At 55.9% G+C, this 24,052-nt stretch overlaps 2 protein-coding genes across 2 annotated transcripts in view; one reads left to right on the top strand and one right to left on the bottom strand.

Moving 5' to 3' along the window:
• Window positions 1–6,530: 6,530 nt before the first annotated feature.
• On the top strand, window positions 6,531–8,799 carry FZD9 (frizzled class receptor 9). Its single transcript, XM_069033389.1, has one exon. It carries the CDS (start codon window positions 6,692–6,694, stop codon window positions 8,444–8,446), a length of 1,755 nt encoding a protein of 584 aa, XP_068889490.1. The 5' UTR covers window positions 6,531–6,691; the 3' UTR covers window positions 8,447–8,799.
• Window positions 8,800–12,418: 3,619 nt separating this feature from the next.
• Window positions 12,419–24,052, bottom strand: part of BAZ1B (bromodomain adjacent to zinc finger domain 1B) — a 44,325-nt gene continuing 32,691 nt past the window's right edge. The window contains exons 14-19 of the mRNA XM_069033626.1: window positions 23,189–23,336; window positions 21,501–21,648; window positions 19,228–19,346; window positions 16,807–16,955; window positions 15,036–15,139; window positions 12,419–14,515 (exon numbers count right to left, since the gene is read on the bottom strand). Of these exons, the coding sequence (XP_068889727.1) occupies window positions 14,149–14,515; window positions 15,036–15,139; window positions 16,807–16,955; window positions 19,228–19,346; window positions 21,501–21,648; window positions 23,189–23,336 (1,035 nt within the window). The 3' untranslated portion in view covers window positions 12,419–14,148. The remainder of the gene's footprint in view (window positions 14,516–15,035; window positions 15,140–16,806; window positions 16,956–19,227; window positions 19,347–21,500; window positions 21,649–23,188; window positions 23,337–24,052) is intronic.

Below are 24,052 nucleotides of genomic sequence, written 5' to 3'. Positions count from 1 at the left end.
CTGGAAAAGTCAGGATTCTTCCTCCTGGTCCATGCAGCTGGAGAACTACAGCACCAATGGCACTGCCAGCAGGCAAGGTCTGGAGAAAGCCCTCCATGGCTGTGGGACACCCAGGGGAGGTGGCAGGTGACAGAGCCTTGGGGTTGCACTGTAGACATGTGGTTGGTCTTGGCAACCACGTGGGAAGCTTGGTCAAGTCAATGGTGTGATAAAGCCATTTCCAGCAGGTTCCAGGAGCCCTCCCTGCTCCTGCAGCATACAGTGGGCTGCAGCTCAGCTCTGTAAGGAAGTTCCTTCTTCCCAGGGGATGCTTTGACTGTGTCCAGCCTGTGAGCCCACAAAAGCCTGAACCTTTGCAGAGGTTCTTGGCCTATGGCATCATTCAGTGTGCTACAGCAATTCATCAGGGGGCAGCAGGGCTTGAGGGGGCTCCCACTCTTCCCAAATTGCTTGGAAGAAGGTTTTTCCTCCAGTCAAGTAGCGGGGCTGGTGGCCACAGTCCCTGACCGGGTGGTTGCCTCCTGGATTTTGCTGCTCCTTGGAAAGGCATGAGGTACCAGGGAGCATGGACATCCCAGGACACAGCTGCTATGGGGCATCCCCTGCCCCCTCCTAGGGCGCCCCCCCATCCTGGTGCTGTGGGGCTGAGCCCCAGCCCACGTCCTTTCTGGCTCCAGCCTGCCCCGTGCTTCTCCCTTCTCCTCTGGATCGTATTTATTTATTTATACGGTGAATGTAATAAAACTCCAGCAGGAAACGGAGGCGATTCCCTGCCATTCCCCACAAGCCAGCCCTGGGCCGGGCGAACAAGGAGGCGCATTGTGCAGCATGGAGCCTCCTGCCAGCACCGAGCCTGTGGCTGAGGCTGAAGAAAGGGCTGAGTGTGTATGTGAGCACCGGGACCTGGTGCCGGCACCCACCCCAGGATGGGGCATCCTGGGGAAGAAACCTCACTTCAGGGGTCAAGTGGGGCTGGGGGTGAAAGGGCTCCTGTGCTGGCTTGGGATGTTGTCTGGGAGCACGTTGGAGCCTGCTTCCAGCACACGGAACCTCCTCGGCTGAGGAACCTCCTCCTCCTTGGGCTGCCAGGAAACAGAGGTGGGCACTGAAGATCAGCTGGGGGGAAACACAGTGGCCCCATGACCTGGCATGGGGCTGTATGAGCAGCTCTTCCCAGGGCTGAGCCAGCTGGAAGGGAACCCCAGCCCTTCACCTGCCTCTCTCAGGCAGCTGCTCCAATCTGCAGCTGCTGCCATTATTAGGGTTCAGAGTGAATGGCTGTTGCCAGGGCTCACCTGGCTCTTGTCCCCCAGAAGGGCTCTGCAGGGGTGAGCGAGGTGGCTGAGGGTGGGATGTGGCTCAGTCCCGGATCCCCTTTGATGGGAGAGGTCCCCACTGCTGGTGTCAAGTGTCTCAGTGCCGCCAGAGGCTGAAAGCAGCCCCTTGTGCTGCCACCACACTCACCAGCTGAAATACTGGGGGTGAGATGGGGACATTGTCCTTTCTCATTCCTCATTCTCCCAGCAAGGGCTCCCCAGGGACACATCACTGTCCTCCTGCCCCGTCCCCTGAGTCCCACAGCTGCATGTGGTCCCCATCCCTGTGCTGGTCCCTCAGGCTCCCAGGGATCCTGGGGTTAGGGCCCTGAGCCGTGTGTCTCCTCCCTGCTTCATGTCACTGCTGTGTGAATGGGGACGTCACGGCCCAGGGATCCTGTGGCCAGGGCTGGGGAGGGGGGCTGGCTGGCAGCAGGACCCACAGCTCCCCAGCTGCAGGGTGATGGGGTGACAAGACTGCAGTGAGCATCCCTGGCAATGTCACACATGTCAGCCTGTGTCCCTGAGTCCTGGCCACAGTGTCTTTGCACCATGGGCTGGGTTGTAACCACAAACACCTGCACGGAACCAGAAGCCAGGAGGTGACTGGGGCACTGCCTAGAGACGCTGCCAGGGGGCACTGTTTGTGCTCCACCTGCTTGTTTGGGGACCAGATCCCAAAATCCCCATCTTCCCCCACTACTGCACCTGCCCATGGCACAGAACCTGCCCAGGGGCACAGAGATCAGTTGCCCTGTGGTCAGCACAGTCTGTTGCACATGCGTGTGCATTGGCATCACACAGGATTGTGCCCAGGGATAGGAGGAGCTCGGGCTTGAGGATCACTCCTGGTGGTGCTCCTGGTGTCCCCAAGGAGATGGTGGCCGGGGCGGGGGTAATCTGCCTCTCTGGCCGGGTGGGTGCCAGCCCACAGCCCCATGGATTGCTCCCAGGATGGACCCCTCCACCTGCTCAGCAGCCCATCTGGCCTGGCACTGGCATCCCTTTGAAACTGAAGCCACTGGCCTTTTGCACAGCTATTCCTGTGAAATTCTTCAGGAAGGGAAAAATTATCCCTCCCAGATCCCTGCAGGACTGTGCCATCTCCCACCTCTGAGCTGGCAGCGAGGGCACAGGGTGCCTGGAGCCCTGGCTTACCGTGGACATGGCCTGTCCTTGCAAAGTGTATTCTTCTCCCTACCCCCGCCCCTGCCTCTCTCTACGAGCCAGGCACTGGTGGGAACTGGAACCACTGGGGAGCTGGGGCTCGACAGGGCAGAGGCAAGGGCAGTGCTGGCATGGAGCCCCTCACCTCCCTGCAACAAGTCCTGCTGCTCTGGCGAAGGCTGGGCAGAGCAGCACCCACAGTCCTGCCACAGCTCCATCACCCCTTCCCAAATCCATTGCCCACTCCCCAACTCCATCTTATGATCCCCTGCCCTATTACCCCCTCCCCTGCCCTATTGCCCCCTCCCCTGTCCTGCTGACCCTCCCAACCTTCACTGCCCTCTCCCCAGCTCGATCACTTCTTCCCTGGATCAATCATCTCCTCCCTTGCTCTATCACTCCCTTCGCTGCTCCATCACCCTCTCCCAGGCTCTGTTGCCCCCTCTCCTACTTCATCACCCCCTCCTCTACTCTACTGCTCCCTCCCCACCTCCATAACTCTTCCCTGCTCCATCACTCACCCAGTTCCATTTCCCCATCCTCTCTCCCCTCCCTCTCCCCCACATGCATTGCCTCCTCTCTTGTTCCATCGCCCTTTCCCCAGCTCCACCATGCCCTCCCTTGCTCCACCACTCCCTCCTCTGCTCCATCACCTCCTCCCCACCTCCACTGCCCCCTCCCTGACTTCCGCCAGGGCTGTCCCTACCTCTGGTGCCAAGGGGATCCCCCAAGCCCTTCCCCCCATGAAGACACCGTCCCCCCTCCCATGGCTAGCCAGAGGGGTACTTGCTGCAGCCCCCCTGTACCCGGGGGCAGGCAGCCAGCGTATTTTTTCCCTCCATCTACTCCCCTTGCCGACGCTCTCGCACAGGTTTCAGGCGCTGTTGACGGGAAGAAAGGAAATGGGGCAAAGCTCTGCCAGGAACCACAGGCTCCCGGGCTCCGGCGATCCGTCCCGCTCGCCTGCCTGGCCGCTTCGCGGGCAGGATTCCTGTGCAGTTCTGAGAGCCCTTTCTTCATGCTATTGATCTTGGATCCACAGCGCAGGGCCACTTCCAAAACCGTAAATCTCTCTGTTGCTCTACCTGGGGTTCTTGTTTTCACTGTGGGGCTCCCAGACCTGCTGGAGATCTCGGCTTCTGTGCATGGCCGGGATGTCCCCACTCCCGCCCCCGCCCCGCCGTCCCCGCGTTCCCCCGGCGTGCGGGCAGGCAGGGACAGGTCCCTTCTCTATCAGGCACAGGCAGTGGGGCAATGCAAGGGCAAGGCTTGGGGTGCTGGTGGTACCTCCAGGTACCCCCTGCCCACCTCTGGGGTGAGATGAAGCTCCGGGAAGGTTCCTTTGCTCTTTTGCTGTTGCCACTGCAGGTCCCTGAGGCTCAGGCAGGGCTTGGGCACCCCAGGGAGTACCTGAGGGGGATGGGGTGAGGGAGGAGCACCCCAAGGTGCAGGGCAGAGGTGAGGGGCAGCCACACCTCTACAAGGAGCTCCTTGACTCCAAAAATCCTTGTGTTGCTCTTGGCCAGTCTTCGGTAACAGGAGCCAAGAGCAACAGTTTTACATATTAAAGCAAAATTAAATTAAAATACATTTATTTGTGCAGCCCTCTTCCCCCCCCCCCCCCCCTTAACTTTTCACAGCCCAGGTTGGAGGGTGGGAGGACATCCAAGGGGGTGAACCAGGAAGGTGGGGCTAAGACCGCAGGTCTCATCCAGCCCCTGCCTATGCCCACCACCCATCCAGGACCCTCACTGGGCAACCAGGCCTGGGTCAGAGACGTTTCAGGTTTTCCAGGTCATGCTTCCCAGTTTTCCTTAGCAAACCTCTCTTAGCAAAAACAAAAAAAGAGGTGGTCACTGAAGTGAAGCCTCAGTGACCAGAGCTGTGTTTGGGGTGCCCTGGAGTGGTGGCAGTGGCAGCCTTGGGTCCCTCACCTCACACAGGACACATGCCCTGGGTCTGGGGGTGGAGGGATGAGGGACCAGGGAAATCTCCCAGCACACTGTGGGTGCCACCTCCATCCCCATCACTTTGCTGCTCAGCCATGCATGACAATTTCTCCCCAGGACTGCACCACAGCACAAAATACCCTGAAACAGCCATTTCGTAGTGCGCATGGCCCTAACCCACAGCACGAAGTCCGCTGAAGCTGCTCTGTGTTGCTGGGTACATGGGACAGTGACTTCTGGAACCACTCAGAGCTGGTGGCCAAGGTGACAAAGCCCTCCCAACATCCCAGATAATCCCAAATATCCCCCAATAACCCTTTTCCTAGAGCCCTGGAGCCCAGTGTGCAGACACCCCATGTTACAGGGAAATTCCAGGGTGACGCCTTATCTCCTCCTCCATTACATGGCTGATAAGCAGCTCCCATGGAATTTCCGTATAGCGCCGGACCGGGATGTTTGGATCCTGCAGTGGGTGTCAGCGATTAGGGGCCGCGCTGACAGGTTGTTATGTTGTTACTAAAGAAATCACAGGGCTGTGGGAATGCCTGGGAATGGCGGGATGCCCGGACCCCCTGGCGCCAGCCAGGCACTGCATGCCAGGTGTCCCTCGGGACACTCGAGGGACCCTGCTGGAATCACCCCTAGGGTGAACGAGCTGCTTCCAAACGGGTGCTGGAGATGGCACAGAGCAATCCGGGCTGACCTGGGATGGGCAGCTCCCAGGAGTGGGGGGCTGCTGGTGGCGCTTGTGATGGTGGCCTGTGCAGCAAAGCCTGTCCTCAGGGGTGCTGTCACCCCCAGAGCGTTTTTAACACCTCCCTATGCCTTGGATGTAATTTGTCACCCTGTGAGTGGGACATTGGATTTTGGGGTCTGGCAGCCCTGCCTTGACTACTCTGACTTGTGTCACCTCCCAGGAGCTGCCCTGGCCTTGCAGTGACATTGCTGTCCTCTGCCCTGTGCCTGCCCTGAATTGTCATTCAGCCGGGGACACGGCTCTCCTGTCCTATGCTGTGGGCACTGGAGCTGCCATTTCCCGGAGTCCCCACTGTCCCACCACGTCCCCAGCCCCAGGGGCACAGGCACTTTGTGCAACGTGCTGTGAGTTCCCCAGTTCTCAGTGGCGGGACCAAAAGCGGCAGTTTGCGTTCCCAAACTGAGGGACTTCACCCTGCGGGGAGAGGGTCCCTCCCCCAGGGACAGCAAGCCCCTGGGGTGTGCCCAGGTGTGCTCAGCCGCTCACGCACACCCTGCAGGCGCACGGGGGCCTGGCAGCACCCTGCGGGTCTGGGCAGCGGTGAGGTCACGCGTATTCCTGTGCCCAGGTGTATGTGTGCACACATGTGCTAGTGCACGCCCCTGTGGGACTAGCAGGTCCCTGCGGGACCTGTCTGGCGGTGTGTGGACGTGCACGTGTGTCTGTCTGTGAGTATATGTGCATGTTAGTGTATGTGTGTGCTTGTATGTGTGTATGTGTGTGCATGTGTTAACGTGTTTGTGCTTGTGTACCTGTGTGTGGGCATGTGCATGTGAGTGTATGTGTGTGTGCACGTGGACGTGCACACGGTATGGACATGTGTGTTAATATGTGTCTGCGTGTGCACATTAGTGTGTAGATAGGTCTGTGTTAGTGCACATTAGTGTGTGCATGCGCCTGCGCATATGTGTGTGTTTTAGTGTGTGATAATGTGTGATATTTGTGTGCGTGGGCATGTGAATGTAAGGGTGTGCACATGCGTGTATGTACACGTGTGTGCGTGTGTGTATTAATGTGTGACAGCGTGTGGGTGTGTGTTACGTGTGTTTGCACATGGACACGTGCTTATTAGTGTGTGCACGAGAGCGCACGTGAGCATCTGTACCTGTGTGTTTTTGTGTGTGTGTCTGGGGGGGGGAGACTGCGTTCCCCCCGCCCGCGTGTCCCCAGTGCCAGGGAGCTCCAGGGCTGCCCGCGGGCCCCGGTTCCCGTTCCCCGCGTGGGTCCCGCCCCCCGCCCCTCCCCGTCCCGTCCGCCCCCCCGGACACGCCCAGCGGGGCGGGGCGGGGCGGGAGCGCTCGGCGGGCGCTGCCGGTGTCGGCGGGCGCGGGGCGGCGCGGGGCGCTCGGCGGGGCCGCCGCCGCATGGCGCGGGCCGGGGCCGGGGGCTGCCCCGGCGCGGCGCCTCCAGCACCGCAGCGATCGGCCCCGTGGCGGCAAGGGCAGCGTGGCCGGGCGATGGCGGAGCTGTAGCAGCCGCGGGGCCGGTGCGGGCGGCGGGCGATGGCGGCGGCGCGGCTGCGGGTGGCCCTGTGGGTGCTGTGGCATTTTGGGGTGGGCGGTCGCGGGTTGGAGCTGGCGGGGCTGGAGGGCCCGCGGGGGCGCGCGGCGCGGTGCCAGCCCGTGGACATCCCGATGTGCCGGGGGATCGGGTACAACCTGACCCGCATGCCCAACCTGCTGGGGCACGAGAGCCAGCGTGAGGCCGCCCTGAAGCTGCATGAGTTCGCCCCGCTGGTGGAGTACGGCTGCCACGTTCACCTGCGCTTCTTCCTCTGCTCCCTCTACGCACCCATGTGCACTGACCAGGTGAGCGCCAGCATCCCCGCCTGCCGCCCCATGTGTGAGCAGGCCCGCCACAAGTGCGTCCCCATCATGGAACAGTTCAATTTCGGCTGGCCTGAGTCACTTGACTGCGGCAGGTTGCCCACCAAGAACGACCCCAATGCCCTCTGCATGGAGGCCCCTGAAAATGCCTCGGCTGCCGAGCCACATAAGGGACAGGGGATGCTGCCCGTGGCCCCCCGGCCCTGGCCACCTGGCACAGCTACTGAGGGACAGGGACCCAATGGACTGGGGGCCTGTGACAACCCTGAGAAGTTCCAGTACGTGGAGAAGAGCCTCTCGTGTGCACCCAGGTGCTCCCCCGGGGTGGATGTGTATTGGTCCCGGGAGGACAAGGACTTCGCCTTCATCTGGATGGCGGTCTGGTCCACCCTCTGCTTTGTCTCCACTGCCTTCACCGTCCTCACTTTTCTGCTTGACCCCCACCGCTTCCAGTACCCTGAGAGGCCCATCATTTTCCTCTCCATGTGCTACAACGTCTACTCTGTGGCCTTCATCATCCGCTCTGTGGCCGGGGCCGAGAACATCGCCTGCGACCGGGAGAATGGTGAGCTCTACATCATCCAGGAGGGGCTGGAGAGCACAGGCTGCACCATTGTCTTCCTCATCCTCTACTATTTCGGCATGGCTAGCTCTCTCTGGTGGGTTGTCCTCACCCTCACCTGGTTCCTGGCTGCCGGGAAGAAGTGGGGACATGAGGCCATCGAGGCCCACAGCAGCTACTTCCACATGGCCGCCTGGGGCATCCCAGCCATGAAGACCATTGTCATCCTCACCATGCGGAAGGTAGCAGGGGATGAGCTCACGGGGCTGTGCTATGTGGGGAGCATGGACGTCAGCGCCCTCACCGGCTTTGTCCTCATCCCCCTCTCCTGCTATCTGGTCATCGGCACCTCCTTCATTCTCACTGGCTTCGTTGCCCTCTTCCACATCCGGAAGATCATGAAGACGGGCGGCACCAACACAGAGAAGCTGGAGAAACTGATGGTGAAGATCGGGGTCTTCTCCATCCTCTACACCGTCCCCGCCACCTGTGTCATTGTCTGCTATTTCTATGAGCGGCTGAACATGGATTACTGGACGCTGCGGGCACTGGAGCGCGGTTGCCTGCGCCTGCCTGGCCGCCGTGCCGCCAACTGCTCCCTTGAGGCCTCGGTGCCCACTGTGGCTGTCTTCATGCTAAAGATTTTCATGTCGCTGGTGGTGGGCATCACCAGTGGGGTGTGGGTGTGGAGCTCTAAAACTCTGCAGACCTGGCAGAGCCTGTGCAACAGGCGGCTGGGCATGAGGACGCGGGGCAAGCCCTGCAGCGGGGTCAGCTGTGGCGGGGGCCACTGCCACTACAAAGCCCCCACAGTCATGCTGCACATGACCAAGACGGACCCGTACCTGGACAACCCGACTCACGTCTAGAGGGAGGGGCTGCCTCCTACGCCAGGGGAAGTGGTCTCACGGGTAAGGGGCAAGGGCAAGGGCTGTGTGGGGGCAGGAGGGACACTCCCAGGTTTAGGGGGGCAAGGCTGAGGGACCCCCCCAGCACCACTCACTGACAAGTAGCTGCTTTTTCCTAGAGGTTGTTTTGTTGTTGCTGTTGCCAAATCCAGTGACTCTTCTAACGCTTTCTTTGGGGGATGGTGGGGATGGGGCAGGGAGAGGAATAATCCATCCGTGTTTATTTAATTCTGTAATTTATTTTAAATTTTTTGGGTTTTGATCATTAGCTGCGAGGAATGGAAAAAACAATAAACCCTGGATGTGTTATTTGATCCGAGCCTGGTGCTGTTTGTGGGGATTCCAGGGGGTCAAGAGCTCCCCCATGGGACCCCCCCCCCGCCCCCAGTTTAGGGGCTTTCGGGTCGGGCCAAGCTATACCGGGCCATGCCTCTGTCTCTGGCAGGAGCATGGTACCAGCGGGTGCCTCCATCCAGTTCCTCTCTGTGGCTTCCCTGGGGCCGGTTCTACCTCCCGGCAAGAAGGAGGAGGAAGAGGAGGAGGAGGAGGGTTTTCCTGTGCTGTCACACTTACGAATCATCTTTTCCACTCCATGCTCTGAAGGTGATTTGTGTCGGTGCCATCGGCTGCCAGAGCCTCGGTGCCCGGCTGAGGGGCTTTGAGGGGGCAGGCCAGGGGCCAGGGAGATGGGCTGGGGGCACAGGACCTTGGGCAGAGAGGGCTCAGCTTTGATGTCCCCCGCAGAAGCCCGAGGTGCGGGTAATGGAAACTTCTGGGCAGCTTTATTTATCCCCCGCTCTGGTTACAATCCCAGCTCGCCTTCCCCATTGTCCGGAGGGAAATTCAAGCCTCAGCTGGTGCTGGCGGGGCTGGCGGGGGGAGCCGGAGCTGGCGGGCACAGGGCGGAAAGGAGGGTGACTCTGCTGGGGCTCGGAGAAGGGGAACTGCCCACCCTTCCCCGAGACATCCTGAGGTGCTGGCAGGGGCCAGCTCGTCTCTGCAGGGGTTTGGTGGGGCTGTTTAGCCCGGCTGTCCCCAGGGATGTGCCGGGGGTTCCCAGTGTTGGGGAAGAGAAGCAGGCAGAGGGCTGTGACAGGGGCATAGGCAGCACAGCGCCTGTGGCAGGCAGGAGCTGTAGGGGTAACACAGCTCTAGTGAGGCTTAGACTTGTCCATCATCTCATTACCTGTTAATTAGCCAGCCTGCAGTCTGGGCAGCGCTGGGCCCCAGGGAGGGTCAACCCTTGCCCAGGTAGCAACAACCCAGCAACGGACCCTCTCTCCAGCATTCAACCTGGCACTCACTGCTCACCCCAACAGCCCTCGGCCCCCGTTCTGACGAAGCCCTTAGGGCTCAGACTATCAAACTGTGGCTGGAGGACAGGGGCGAGACTCCGCCCCAGGGCTGGAGTGGGGGCAGGGGTTGGAATAGGGACCCCTCACCCACCATCGAGCTGTGCCACGGCTTTGTGCTGCGGGGACTGATGCGGTGAAGCACCTTTAATCTTCTCCCTGCCGCCTCCGGCATGCCAGGAAGGCAGGAGAAGTCATGTCACTGAGCTGAGAAAAGCTGGTGTGAAGGTGCAAAGGAGCCCCCAGTGCCCATGTGGTGTCACTGGGGGGACACCGAGGGTCTCTCACCAGGTTTGGGTACCCCTGGCTGTGTTGGTGGGCATCCAGCCCCTTCCCCAGGCTGGTGGTGATGATGGTGCCAGGGCAAGGACCCCACCTGTCCCCAGCACTGGTGGGCTGCAGCCTCTGGAGCTCCCTTGACTGCCACAGGAAAGTTTGTTTTGGGCAGAGAAAAGGGCTGTGACCTGGGGCAGGAGAGTCAATATTGGCTGTGGGACAGACTCCAAAGTCCAGCTGGGGAGCTGGGCATGGCTCTGGGTGGGGGCTGCCTGGGAAGGGGGCACAGGGCCACATGTTCTCCCTGTGTTCTGCCCCGGGTGCTAAGCTCAGAGCCAGCTCGGTTCACCTTGTGCGCCAGGCACACGGCCCAGTGCTGGTGCCCGGCTGGCGGCACCCCTGGTGACAGGCTGCCCTTGAGCATCCAGCGCTTGCCAAGGAGCGGCTGCCTCTGGAGCGCTCACCCAGATAACCCGTCCCAACAGGCCCCTGCTATCGGGCCCGAGAGGGGCCAGCGGCACCCACCACTGCCCACTATCGGCCTCGGCAGCCCAGCTGGCTCCACTGAAGGCTGCCAGTCCTGAGAGCTGAGCATGGCCGGGACACAGTTCCACAGAGCCTGTTGCAAAGCGGAGCTATCACATGGAAGGACTGGCCCAGGAACACCACTGGCTCCTAGTCACAGCTTCATTCAACCCCGTGCTGTGGGGCTCAGCCTCCCTCTGTACCCCCGCCCCCTTTACCCCCAAGCTCATCCCTGCATCCCATCTCCATCCTCCTCAGAGCAGCCCCAAGGGCACCAAACACCTGCCCCCGATGAAGCCCCCCAGCAAGAGACAAGTGGGGTTCAGCCCTGCCCAGGGCCCACAGGGCAGCCCCTGGCTTGGGGTGGCTGTGGAGACTGAGGTGGGATGGCTGCAGAGGGTGGGATGGGATGGCTACAGAGGCTGAGCTGGGGCTGCCAGCTGGGTGAGAATGGGCCCAGGATACCCTGAGGTCCTGGTCCAGCTCAGCATGGAGAAGTGGAGTCTCATCACTCCTGGCTGAGCCATGGAGGTTATCCACCCTCACAGAGATGGACACTCCCTCCAGGTTTGAGTAGCAAAAGGAAAGCCACTGTGCTCTGGGAATGTGCTAAAAACCCCATTACCCAGACTATTAATTATTATTGAGAATTAAGCTATGAGGAAACCCAGGGGGCCAAAGTTGGGCCTCATTTTCTCAAGGCCACACTGGAACTCCAGCAATCATAGGAGTCCCCAGTGTTAGTTGCAGGCAGTGGGTGCAGCAGGGTTGGTGATGGTGGTAGTAGGGCCCTGGCTGCCCGCCAAGCCCCCCCACTGCCCTGCCAGGTGTGAGGACAGCTATTTATAGCCCTGCACAGGACACTGATGCCATGGAGGGACTGCTATAAAAAGCAAGTCTCCAAAAAGGTCTTGGAGCAGATGCTGCTGCGAGATCTCCGTGCTGAGGCCTGGAAATGTCCCAGTCACTCAGATTCACCCAGGTCCTGTTGCATGGCCAGCAAGCCAAACCACCTCCTGTGGAGAAGGGATGAGGCTTCTCCAGGGAAAACAGCATCTGCCCATTGCCGAGAGCCTTCAAGCCCTCAAACCCATCAGGATTTCCCCTGCTGAGCAGTATGGGGCCTGGTGGAGCACTCCCAACTCAGATTCAGAGTGAGAACGAGGGTGAAGACACCCAGGAACCCTCATCCTCCTGGCAGAAACAAGAAAAGCTTTGGCCAAACCCTGTCACAGCTGCGAGCTGTCACGAGCACTGGGGCATCACTGCTCCAGCCATGCTGCCCTTGGAGTTCCAGGTGTCTCTGCTGGGCTGCTGGAGATCAGGATGAGGGCCTGGGACACAGCAGCAAAAATCCTTACTGCAAACATGGCTCGGGTTGCAAAACACACCCCAAGAGGAGGGAAGAGGCTTTGGGAGGTGAAAGAGCAGACATGCCAACTCCCCATCACCCTTCATAGTCCCTCCAGGGGTACCCAGTGCCACCCTGAATGGAGCAGGACAACTGGCACACTGGCAACATGCAAGGGACAAAGAACAAGGACTACTCCCCACTCCAGGGACAGGCAGAGCACAGCCTTGTTCCCTTGTCCCTGGGTAGGGTGAGAACACACCAGCACAGTCTCAGAAGCTGACCTGATCCTGACTCACCATTCCCTTACTCCACAGCTCCATTTGCCCTCCAGAAATGTCCAATGGCAGCTCTGGGAAGGCAGAGGTAAGCCATCTCAGACAATCCCACACCAGCACAGGGACCCACAAAGAACTCACACAAGTCAGGTTTACAAACACAAGTACATAATGTTTATTCTTAAGTTTCCAATTTATTACAAGTACAGCCCTTCGCAGAAACCCCCTCCCCCCAAATGACACTGATTTTTAGAAAACGTGCAGTTCCAAAGGTTCCACCATATAGGACCTGCAGGAAATGTTCTCTAGGAAACAGGACAAAACAGCCTCTGAAGGGACGTGCGAGATATAAACATCAGTGCTACTCTGTGGGGCAGGGTGCGAGGCTGGGGAGAGGGAAGGGGCTGGAAACCTGCCTCATCTGCAGTCATCAACAGTCCAGAACTGAAAACAAATACCTGTTTAAAAAAAACCCCAAACCTAAAAAGTTCACAAAACTAGGCTGCAATTTGTAATCAATGATTCTTTTCTTCTCAAATCCCAGGAGCTACAACAGCTGCTTCTGCTCTGTTATAAAACCAGCACTGAACAGCCCCGTAGCCCATTTATTCCAAATCAAACAATTCTGGGATAAGAAGTTCAAGCCCTGATTGTATGATCCAAACCTGTCATGATGGAGAGGAAAAGAGAATGAGAAAACAAACCTCTTTCTTAGGGAAGAAGTCAGCATGTGGGACAGCAGGAGCTGGTGCTGGGCCATGGCACAGGAACAAGGGTGTTACTAGAAAATGTCGTGAGATTGTGGCTGAGAGGGACTGGGATCCCCCCCTCCTCCCCCCAAAGTCCCTGATGTAACTCCTGCTACTAGTAGGAAAATGAGTTTTAAAGAGGGGGAAAATATAAAGCAAACACGATTTTATATAAACTGTACATGTGCCAAAGCAAGACAAGGGTATCTTACAGGTGTTCTTTGTACAAGATCACAGCTAGAAACAAGCCACTTTCAACTAAAAAATTAATTTAAAAAGTTACTAGCACATGTTTCTGCTGCTCCCCTGGCCTTGGAGCTCTCCTTGGGCTGTGCAGACAGTCACACTCTCCAGTCTGCTGCTGGCACTTGGGGCATCCAAAGGGCTGCATGACCGCATGCAGGTCCAGGTGAGCAGGGAGCCTCCTCTTGGCATGTACAGGTGGGGAGCTGAGCTCAGAGCCCTCCTTGGACTGAGACCTCCAGGGATTGCTCCCCAAGGGAAAGCAGGAGCACCCCAGAGCAGTGGTGTTGGGACGCTGGTGAAAGCCGGACTGCGGTACACCTAAGTGCTTGCTTGCCCCACGCAGCCCGGCATCAGGGCTCAGAATTAACACCATATAAATATATACATACAAGCCCAAGTAGCCCATCGGCCTGATGGCACCCAGTCCTTCTGTGGAGCAACACGACCCCACCCCTGCACCAGCTTGAGGCTGGTGTGTTCACATGACTGGCAGCAGACGGTCCCACGGCGCTCCAGCTGCTTGCAGAGGGGAGGAAGCGATTCACTCCAGGAAACCGACAGTGCCTGAGCTGGAGCAGGCTTGGTGTTCCTCTGCCCAGCCAAGCTTGGCCAGGCCCTCCCCCTGCCCTCCCACCTTCCCCTCCTGGCAGGACAGACTCGTGAAGAGCTTTGTGGATTTTGGAGGAAGCATTAAGTCATCGCCACTTAATGACGAAATATTTGAGGAAATTGCAGAAAAATTAAAACTAGGATGGGCCCAAGGGAAGGCTGGATTAATAGAGAAGTGCCCGCTGCTTCTCAACTCCCTCCAGACAACCCATCCGACTGCCTGGCAGCACCAGAAGGCCTGCTCCAGCTCTGGCTCTCCCCCTAGCCTCCCCATCCCTCATTTCTTCCTTTTTCGCCCCCGGGAATGTTCAAGGGGCTCTGACTCACTGTCCCCTTCCTGCTCCTCCAGTCCCTGGCACCTGGCAGAGAGCTTCTTGCGCTTCCTGCGCACATACGTGTGGCCTGGCAGGTGTTTGTGCACCATGTCAATCAAACACTGCTCTGTCTTCTCCAGGCAGGACAGTACATGACTCCCGTTCTGGTTGTAGCGCTCGGCATTGGAGAACACCTGCTTCATGTCGGAGAGGAACTCCTGCACGGAGCGGTAATTGCCGCAAGAGCACTTGCTCTGCATAGTCTGGAAGTCCATGGGGTTGCTGATGACCTGAAAGTAGTCTTCAGCTTCCTCTGTGGTCACTGGCTCCCTGCCAAAGGAAGAGCCACAGGGATAGGAAGGGAATGCCGATCCCAGCACCACTGCAGAGAAGTGGGATCCCCCCAGCTCTTCACCCCTGTGACACCCCTGACTTGCAGCCCCACGGTGGTGCAACAAGCCCAAGCAGTACCTCAACATGATGTGTTACAGGCACATCAGCCCTATGGCACAGGAATGGGAAGCACAGGAGCCCAGGGAGCCGGTTCAGGCATGAGGAAGGTGCGTACCTTCCCTCAGTCATAGCACCTCAGTGCTCCAAAAATCCTGGAGGTGGCAGAGAACACCTACCTCCTTGCCCCTTGCCTGCCACCTCAGAAGGGCATCACGTCTTCAGTCCAGCTGAAGACTGAGAACATGGTGGCTTCTTCTGGAGCAGCTTCTTCCCACACATGACTTGCTTTTGGAAGCCTAAGTCTCCCAGGTGGATCTGGCAGGACTGCCAGCCCACAGCCCCACACTGCCTGTGGCCAGTCCTGCCCGCAGAGGAGGAGGACACCACTTGCCCTCACCTGAAGGGCCAGCTGAAGCGGTACTTGATCAGCTTGCCAAGGATTTCCTCACACTTCTGCAGCTCGAGGTTCTGGCGACGCGCTGTCCTCTTTGTCTGAAGGACCTGCCCACACAAAGGGTGTTGGTAAAAAGAGGGAACTGCTACAGGCTTTGGGGTTCAGCAAATAGCCCTGAGGCCAGAGGAGCTGGTTCTTAGCACAGCCAGGACATTTCTTCCCTGTGAGCATGGTGAGGGGCTGTCACTGGCTTCCCAGAGGAGCTGTGGCTGCCCCATCCCTGGAAGTGTTCAATGCCAGGCTGGACAGGGCTTGGAACAACCTGGTCTAGTGGAAAGTGTCCCTGCCCATGGCAGAGGGGTTGGAATGAGATGCATTTAGGGGCTTCTTCCAAGCCAGGCCATTCTGTGATTATGACATGCAGCAGCCGCTTGGGTTCAGGACAGGAGCCCCATTCAGGAGCTTGGTGGGAATGGCTCACGAACTGCCCACCTCTCCTCTGGTGGCAGGCGGCTTTTTCAAAGTAAGTTCAAAGACAATATGGCCACAACAAGCAGCCAAAAAATAAATACCAGCAAATGGACAATGTGAATTCCCTCTCCCTGCCTTCTCTTGCGCTTGTGGCAGGCAGCACCCGAGGCATAGGGAGAAGCACTTGTGCTGCCATTCTGCCCCGGCAGAGTTGGCTGTGCCATTTCAAATCCCAGGGAGCAGCTGGTGCCCCAAGTGCTGCTGTCCCTGTGCAGGCTCAGCACAAGGTCAGTTGTGTGCCCAGGGACCCAGCACAGGTCACACCCAGCATGGGGACATCCCCTCAGCTCGCAGAGCACAGCTCGTGGGCCATCACTGCCAAGGAAACATTGAATGACAGGAAGGCTCCACAGCACAGGGCACTCACTATTCTGACCCAGCTCTGGTCTCTTCCCAGGACAAATGATAAATCCTGGCAGAGTCCTCTTCTCTGAGCCAGTGTGCTGTCAGAGACCCTGACCCAGCTGTTCCAGTAAGATTTGCCCCACTGGAATATCCCTCTGTGCTGGGCTTGCTTGCCCTACAGTGTGTTAACACAGACCACAAGCCAGTCCCCCAGACCTAGCATGAACAGCAGTGAGCCCACAGACCATGAAAAAGGGGAGCGACAGGACACACCAGCACCGCTAGTGCTCGTCACGGGACAGACGGCAGATCTGCAGGGTGTTGTGATGTGGCTGTGGGGCTGGAGTATCCTCACGTATCCCCCATGGCATGTTATTCCCCAGAGACAGTCGCTGCAGTTCCCCCCGCCCAGCATGCACAGACTGCTCTGTGCAGGAACCTATGGTTTTATTCTTTAAATGTCAAGTGAAACCTAAACCAGCCAAATTATGTCCTGAAAGTTGGGGAGTGACCATACGGACAACAACTGTCAGAAAACAGCCAAGGCTGGGGAGCAAGGGTCCAGCATTACTGGCATTCCCTGGCCATCCAGGACCCCCCTCAGTTCCCCCACCTCTCCGCAGACATATGGATACTATTTAAAACCCTTTAACAAGCTGCAGGCTGCCTGCTGCTCAAGGGGACAATGTGTGAAAGTGGCTGGGGAGGGATGCCTGGCATATCTGTACTCCATCTGCAGCGGGCCCTTAAGGATATGTCTTCTTTGTTAACCCAGCCCAGCCTGGGCTTTCACCAGGACTCAGGGTATTTCTCTGCAAAGGGGAGGGAGGAAGCATGCCACCTGTTTGGTTTATAACTCATGATGTGAGCAGTCTCCAGGGAGCAATTTGGCTCTTACCAGCTCATCGATGTCTGCGCCGTTGACAGGTGCTGTGCGCTGCCGCGGTCCCCGCACAGGGTGTAGTGCCTGCTTCTTCCTCTGGTGCCTTCCCTGCCTCGAGGGGTACATGGAGCCCTGCTTGGCCCGGGCTGCCTTCCTGGGCCTCACTGAAACAGATAAGCCATGGGCTTAGAGGACTGGGTGCATGGGGAAGAAGACACCACCAACTCTTTGTCTCCCACACCAGGCTGAGCCTCACTCAGGCTGGTGAGCCCAGGGACCACCCGGCCTCATGTCAGCTGCGCTCTCACATCTTCTCCAGAGGGGATCTGTGGGTCATCACCTCCTGCCCGAAGAGGCCATGGCTAGCAAAAGCCTGCTGCTAAAGGGTACTCACAGACAGCAGATCCTCAAGCTCCGAGGGAGACCTGGGAGCTCCTGGATCATCCACTGCAGGTCACAGCAAACCCCTCTGCCTGCAGCACCAAGAGACCCCAACAACATCAAGGCTTGAGGGAGAGACAGGGAAGCAATGCAAGGACAGACAGCTGTCTCAAAACAGCACTGCAACACACCATCTGAAAGCACCAGGAGCAGAAACCTGGAGTTTCCTGTTTCCTGCTGCCCGTTTGCTCCTCACTGTTTTTGGGATGGGTACTTTTCCAAGTGGCCCACACAGTGGGATAAGCCAGCTGGTAAGGCCTCTGAGAAGGGAACTGTGTGCAGGGGGAGTGTCGAGTTACTGCAGCTGGGAGCTGCTCCACGTGCTGCAAGTGGGAAACAATGGGATTTTATTCCCAAGACTGGGGCTGCCGCATTACATCCTACAGAAAGGCACTTGCCTGTGTGAGTCTGCCTGTCAGAGCTCCACACCGGTGGCAATGCAAGCATGCTGACACACTCCCTTGTCTTAAGTTTCTCCCATGACCCTCTGTATGAGGAGAATATGTTTGCCTTCCTAAGTCAAACCCCTTCCACCTGATCCCAAATCCTTGAGCAAGCTGTATCCAGCACACTGGATACCTCAGCTGAAGCCTCTGATCCAGCCCTGTCCCATAAATCATCGTGCTGGGCCCCCCGTGCTGGGCGTGTGGCGGGACCTTGGGACGTCCGCCTGCTGTCACTCCGCCTGTGTGTTAAGCATGCAGCACGTGCTAAATGTCTGACAATCCAACATTCTAGGTTAGATCCCTCAGGATAAACGCCATGAGGATCAATGTGACTTCTCTATTAAAACAAAAGTTTTCCACAGTGACCTTTCCATGCTAATGCTCTTTAAAGCCAGGGGTTGCATTTAGCACTTTATTTTTAGTGACTGTAACCCTCTTTTGCTATTGTTTGGAAAGCTTGGCTCAGCTTCTGCCTTGGCCATGCAACACAGGCTGAACACATTCCAAGTGTGGACATGGATATGCCACAGGACAACAAGCAGTGTGCATAGCCGTGGTATCTGTGAGCCTGAAACCAGAATAAAGCAAGGGAATAAAGGCTCAGGCCTGGATGGAAACCTGCAAAAGAACATGGGATAATCCTCTGGGTCCCAGTCCCTGGATTCCATCTGCCCTGTTTAAGACAACCTGCAGCTAACGTTATGTCAGTCAAGGACAGTTTGACAGAAAGCAAATGCTGGCAGTGTGCCATTCTCAGACTGAGCTTTTCAGTGCAGCAAGTTGCCCAATTGAGACTGAATCAAACTCCCCTAAAACCAAAGTGGATACACATACTAAATGTGTTTAGGTGAAGAAGCAGACATTGAGTAGTCTAGAAAATAGTCTTTAATTCCTCCCAGTTGCCCAGGAATGCTCCAGTTATGAATCCCACGTGGTCTCTGTACGCAACCAAAGGGTGCTGGTGGTCCAGGCCACACTATACCTAGAGCATTGTGCCTTCCCACTGGAATAAAGAGATGAAGTGCCAGTCCTCCTATTTCAAAATGCTTCCTTGCCAAATCACTATAAAAGTCCTGCACTCAAGGAGTTATGAACTGGTGGGAAAAAGAAAAGCAAGGAGACAGGGCTGTGATGAGAGCTCCATAAGCATTTAAACAGCTTCCAGTGTACAACAAATCCTGTAGGCGCAGAGACTGCCAATCCCAGGAACTGCTGGTGCTGACCCGACTCTGCTGACCTCCCCACCCCGCTGCAATCTCTACTGACCCTTCTCAGCCCTTGGGACAGTGTCATCAGTATTCCCAGGAAGTGACTGGGCAGCAAGCAGTTTCAATCTTTGCTAGTGCTGACTCCATCACAAACAGCCACGGGTACACTCCAGCTCCCCAAGTAACCATAGCACAGCCACAGCCTTCCCCTGTGACATCTCCCAGTCTTATACCTGGTCTGCATGAGGAAAAGCACAAGTCCCAAATAGGATCAGTATTTCAGACGCTGAAAGCAGAGGGTTACTACTTTCTGTTATTTCCCTACATGGTCAAAACCTTACATTTTAGTCCAGCAACTTCATAGTCTTCTTCCTCCTCCTCTTCCTCCTCAGCATCTGGTTCATCAGAAGCTTCCTCACCTTCTTCACCTTCATCTTCAGCAGAATCCTCTGCATAGTTCCTGGAGAAAGGCAGGTATACATGTTTGTGATACAAGAGCCTGGGCACCGGTGGCCCCAGGCCCCTGGTACTGTTTGGGCTGTACAACAAACACCAGGCTCAGCCCAAGGCAATTGGCTGTATTCCAGAGTAACAAGTTGTAAGCTACAGCTCAAAGGGCACTTCCCTGGCTAAATGTCTGGGCTGAAAATTCCCAACAGCTGAATCTGGGTATTTTTTGGTATTCTAGACACCATGACCATGGGGCAGCGGATTTTAAGACTGTGACTGCTGTGTAATTACTCCTCCCTGAGAGGATGATCTGCTATTTACCCAGGTCTGCAGGCCAGGCCTAAAGAGTTTCAACAGGGGGTCTTCTTCCTGCTAGACTATTTTCCCTATACTAACGGAAACAGATTGGTTTCCTTATACTATGGGAAACAGATTGGTGAACAGAACATCAGGCTCCTCATGTTCTGAAGTCAGAAGCCACCCAGACTCCCTGCCCAGCACATTCTGGCTTCTCACCTGTATTTGTTCAATCATTCATAGAATCATAGAATGGTTTGGGTTAGAAGGGCCCTTAAAGTCCATCTTGCTTCAGTCCCCCTGTCATGGGAAGGGACACCTTTCAGACCAGGTTGCTCCAAGCTCCATCACTTCCAGGAATGGCGCAGTCACGGCTTCTTTGGGCAACCTGTACCAGGGCCTTACCACCCTCACAGGGAATCATCTCTTCCCAATATCCAATTTCACCCTGCCTTCTGTCAAGGAAGAGTGTCAAGGAAGCCATTCCCCCTTGTAAATAGTCTCTCTTCATCTTTTTTGTGGGCTCCCTTCAGGTACCGGAAGGCTGCAATTAGGTCACCCCAAAGCCTCCTATTTTCCAGGCTGAACAATCCCAACTGTCTCAGCCTTCCCTCATTGAAGAGGTGCTCCATCCCTCGTACCAACTAGGTGGCCTCCTCTGGACTTGCTCCAACAGGTCGATGTCCCTCCTGTGCTGGGGATCCCTGAGCTGGAGGCAGCACTGCAGGTAGGGTCTCATTCAGACCATTAAAAGCCAGCATGCACAGGCAAAAGGGGACACAGGCAAAACTGCTGTGGGAATCTAAATACCCTAGAGAAAGAGGATCTTGAGCAATAGAAGGAATAAAACTTCCACAGGACAGGGGGTAAAGATCTGCCAGGCTGACATTCTTTTCCTACCTCAGCCAGGAAGACAAGAGCAGAAGCAGATAACAGGACAGGTGTTCCCCACCTGATGGCTCTGGGCCAGGAGCTGAGCAGCTTGCAGGTGACTCTGCCACATCAAAGTAACTATGAACTCAGGCCAGAACAGCTGCCTTTCATCCCTGTCATTTCTGTACAAGCCTGAAGAACTCTTAAATGGTGTCCAGGGAGTAACTAATACTTTAAAGGCCATATACCACCTGCACAGTACTGGCTGGCACACCTTTATTGTGCTGCTGCTCTTGCCAGGGAGGATCTGTTGGCTGCTTCTGCATCAGGTGCCACACGACAGCCTCACGTCACTGACACACGGGGAGATGCAGCACAGTCACCACCAGCACAAGACACTCACTGTAAAATGCTTAAGTTCCAGTTTACAACTCAAATAAACCATTCCAACCCCTTGCTGTCAGGAGGCAACTAGTCATATCTGCCAGACCTCCTCAAATCATGTTCCCTTTGTCACATCATAAGGTGCTCCTGTCTTGCTAAGGTTATCAGGTCCAGAAAACCATTAGAATGGCATTTTGTAGCCTGATTTGTAGTAGCAGAGTAGGGACTGAGCTGCAGCCCGGAGTAATGTCTGCTCTAGCTTACAAGAACACCCCAGTAACCCAGCCCAGGGACCCACAAATTACATGAAGAAACAACCCAACCAGCTGCTCAAAGGAAACAACAATCTTTAGTACAGCTAATTTTGGTGGGTGTTTTGCACATGTTTTCATTTCCAAACCTGAGTTATTTATTAAAACTCATGAACTTGTACAACGTAAGTGTGCTAAACTTACATCCTGAAAAAACTGCTTTTCTTTCGTTCCAGTGCCTGCTTTAACTGGGTGATTTCAAAACTTTTTAAGGGGCTTTGCTCCAGGCTGGTTTGGGTCTTGTGAAAACAGGGCCAGGACTGTGCTGTGACAAGGCTAAGGGCAGGAGGGTCACTCACCTGCCTCGTGAGCTGCGCCGGGCTGTCGAAGGCTGGCACGCTGGGCATTGCCATTCCCCATCTGGGATCTCATAGAGTGCTGGCCGCAGGCAGAACAGGTGGAAGGCCTTGTTACACTCGTCACACAGGATCAGCTTGTCATCCTCACCTAGGAAAGTGCAGCTGACTTGTAACAAGACCACAGCCTCACTCAACCTGAGAGGCAGAAGCTGCTGCAGTGCTGGAGGGCAAGACTAAGCAAAGGAAAGATGCAGAGTCCCCTCTGAGGGCAGGGACCTTTTCTCTGATGGCCTTCCTTGGGGATCCTTCCTTCTGTCCCACCACTATATTTATGAAGAGCAGCACTTAAAAACGAACAAAACCAATGCGAAGTCCCTCGCCCTGCGAAGATTTCATTGGAGACAAAGATAGAAACCTACCAAAGAGGTTTCACCCAGACAAACATGGGGAAAGAGAAGTTTGCTGCAAACATGCCCCAGAGCTGTAAGCTAAAAATGCAGCTATACTTCTTTTGTGTTCAGTCTGGTTAACCTGCACCATGTATCTTCTTTCTACTCAGGGTAACAAGGCTACACTGAAAATCAGTATGCAGCAGGACTAGTCTCTCTCTGTGCTTCCCACTGATGAAGGGAAACAGGGAGACAGTCCCGAGCCAGCTTTCTTTTACTGAAGTGGAAAAAGAAAGTGCTCCGAGGACTTTGCCAGCATGTCTTTCTCTAACATCTCAGCTCTTAGTTTCTGTGAAACTATCGTGCTAGTCTCAGGTGAGCGCGCCTCCCCCCCCCCCCGGCCCCCCTTACTTCTGCCTAGAAACTCCTCTCCACAGCAGGTAGGGTGGCTTTGGCACTGGTTTGGAATACCCGAGATTCCGCAGTAAAGGCGAATTTTGCACTGGTTCAGCCCTTATTTCTCTGAAGGGGTGGATGGCAAAGCCTTTTGGTAAACAAAAGTTGCCCAGCAGTACCCCGAGCTCTGCCCGCCCTCATTTCCCACTATGGTTTCAGCAAATATAAAAGTGGTGAGGCAGAATGCATCACCAGGCTCTTTCCTCCAGGCTCCCATCCAACAGGAGAGGTTATGGCAGAACAAATACCAGCACCCCGTCTATGCTGGCACACCTTCTACTTCCCCCTCCACCTGGAAGACTCTAAAGCATTCTACAGTGCACACAGAGAAAGTATTCCCTCATCACCGGTTTGGTGACTTCCCCAGCTCATTGAGCAGTTCTGCTCCCACTCTGGCCTCAGAGGAGGAACATCCCCCCTCATTTTCCCCATAATAACCTTCCCAATGTCTCCTTGCTTGCTCCTTCTCTAAAAGACAGGATTAACTGACAAGGCTCAGAGACCCAAAGATCATTCCAAAAATGAAACTAGGGTACGGACAGTGGCACAAGTATTCCCAGAAGGATTTGTAGATGACTTTTGTCCAAGTACCCTAAACATCCAGGGGATAGCAGCTCTGCAATGCTCTGCAATACTGCATACTGGTTACGTAAGAATGGTTTACTGGAGTCTGGCTCAAATGTTTCTGAGAGATCAATGCTGCTGACTGTAACTCCTGACATTCAGAACTTAAAATACAGCCACAGTCAGAGTGACAGACTACAAGGACACATTGCCTGAGCAGAGAGGTGACAGCATCCAACTGTTGCACAGGCAGGAATTCCGTGGGGCAGGAATGCGTACCTTTCTTGCGACACACTTTGCATCTGGCATTCTCGGCTGACATATCCCACTTGATACAGGCATCCAGCATCCCCAGCAGTACATGCATACGGGAGAAGGTCTGGGCCTCACGGATTGCTGTCTTCCACTTCTCCATGGCTGAAGCAACCTGCAGACAGACCTAACAGCTTACAACGATGCACAGACACAGCTCATTTCAGTCTAAAGATGTTTTTATATCCCTTAGCTGGGGCCCTTCATAACCAAAGCCCAATTCTGATATTTCTTCCCTTCTGTGTCACCTCAGCAGTCCTGGTTGTGGTTTATCCATATCCAGCCTCCCTGGATCAGACAGTTTGTTTGTAAGAGTCAATCGTTTTGCATTTCATGGTCAGGCTGAATCAACCTACACGAACTCCACTAAATTCTTGCTCTGAAGGTCTAACACAAATAATCGGCAGGCTAAGAAAATAAAAGGCAGAAATCTAGCACTGTAAAATGTGGGATGAAAGTTAGGGAACAGCTGGCAACCACAGTGGAAGGAGGATTGAAGCAGCCTGTGCTGCCCTCCAGTGGGTACCACAGAGGCACCTGGACTTCAGGAACACCCTCGTGGTCCCCAAGCTGCTCAGGTGGCAGAGGGGACCCTGTGCCACCAGCTACAATCACACTGCACAGGCATTTGGACCCCTCAAATATGAAACCAGCTGCTTCCCTGAGACAAGATGGCCTCAGTTCATCTGAAATCCCAGAAACTGGGAATGAGGATGACAGCATCAAAGCTGAGCTTTGCACCAGGGCAGCTGCCAGGGTCTGCACAGAGCAAGGCCATTGCTCAGGAGGTTTGGAAATACCATTTTAATCAATCGGAAATGCAGCAGGACA

Source organism: Aphelocoma coerulescens, chromosome 19, assembly GCF_041296385.1.
Source record: "Aphelocoma coerulescens isolate FSJ_1873_10779 chromosome 19, UR_Acoe_1.0, whole genome shotgun sequence".
Lineage (NCBI taxonomy): Eukaryota > Metazoa > Chordata > Aves > Passeriformes > Corvidae > Aphelocoma > Aphelocoma coerulescens.
The sequence above is the reverse complement of the archived record's forward strand: the minus strand, read 5'-3'. Positions and strand labels throughout refer to the sequence as shown.

What these genes read in the sequence shown, in the direction of transcription:
- FZD9 (XM_069033389.1), top strand. Translation starts at nt 6,692, where the DNA reads ATGGCGGCGGCGCGGCTGCGGGTGGCCCTGTGGGTGCTGTGGCATTTT.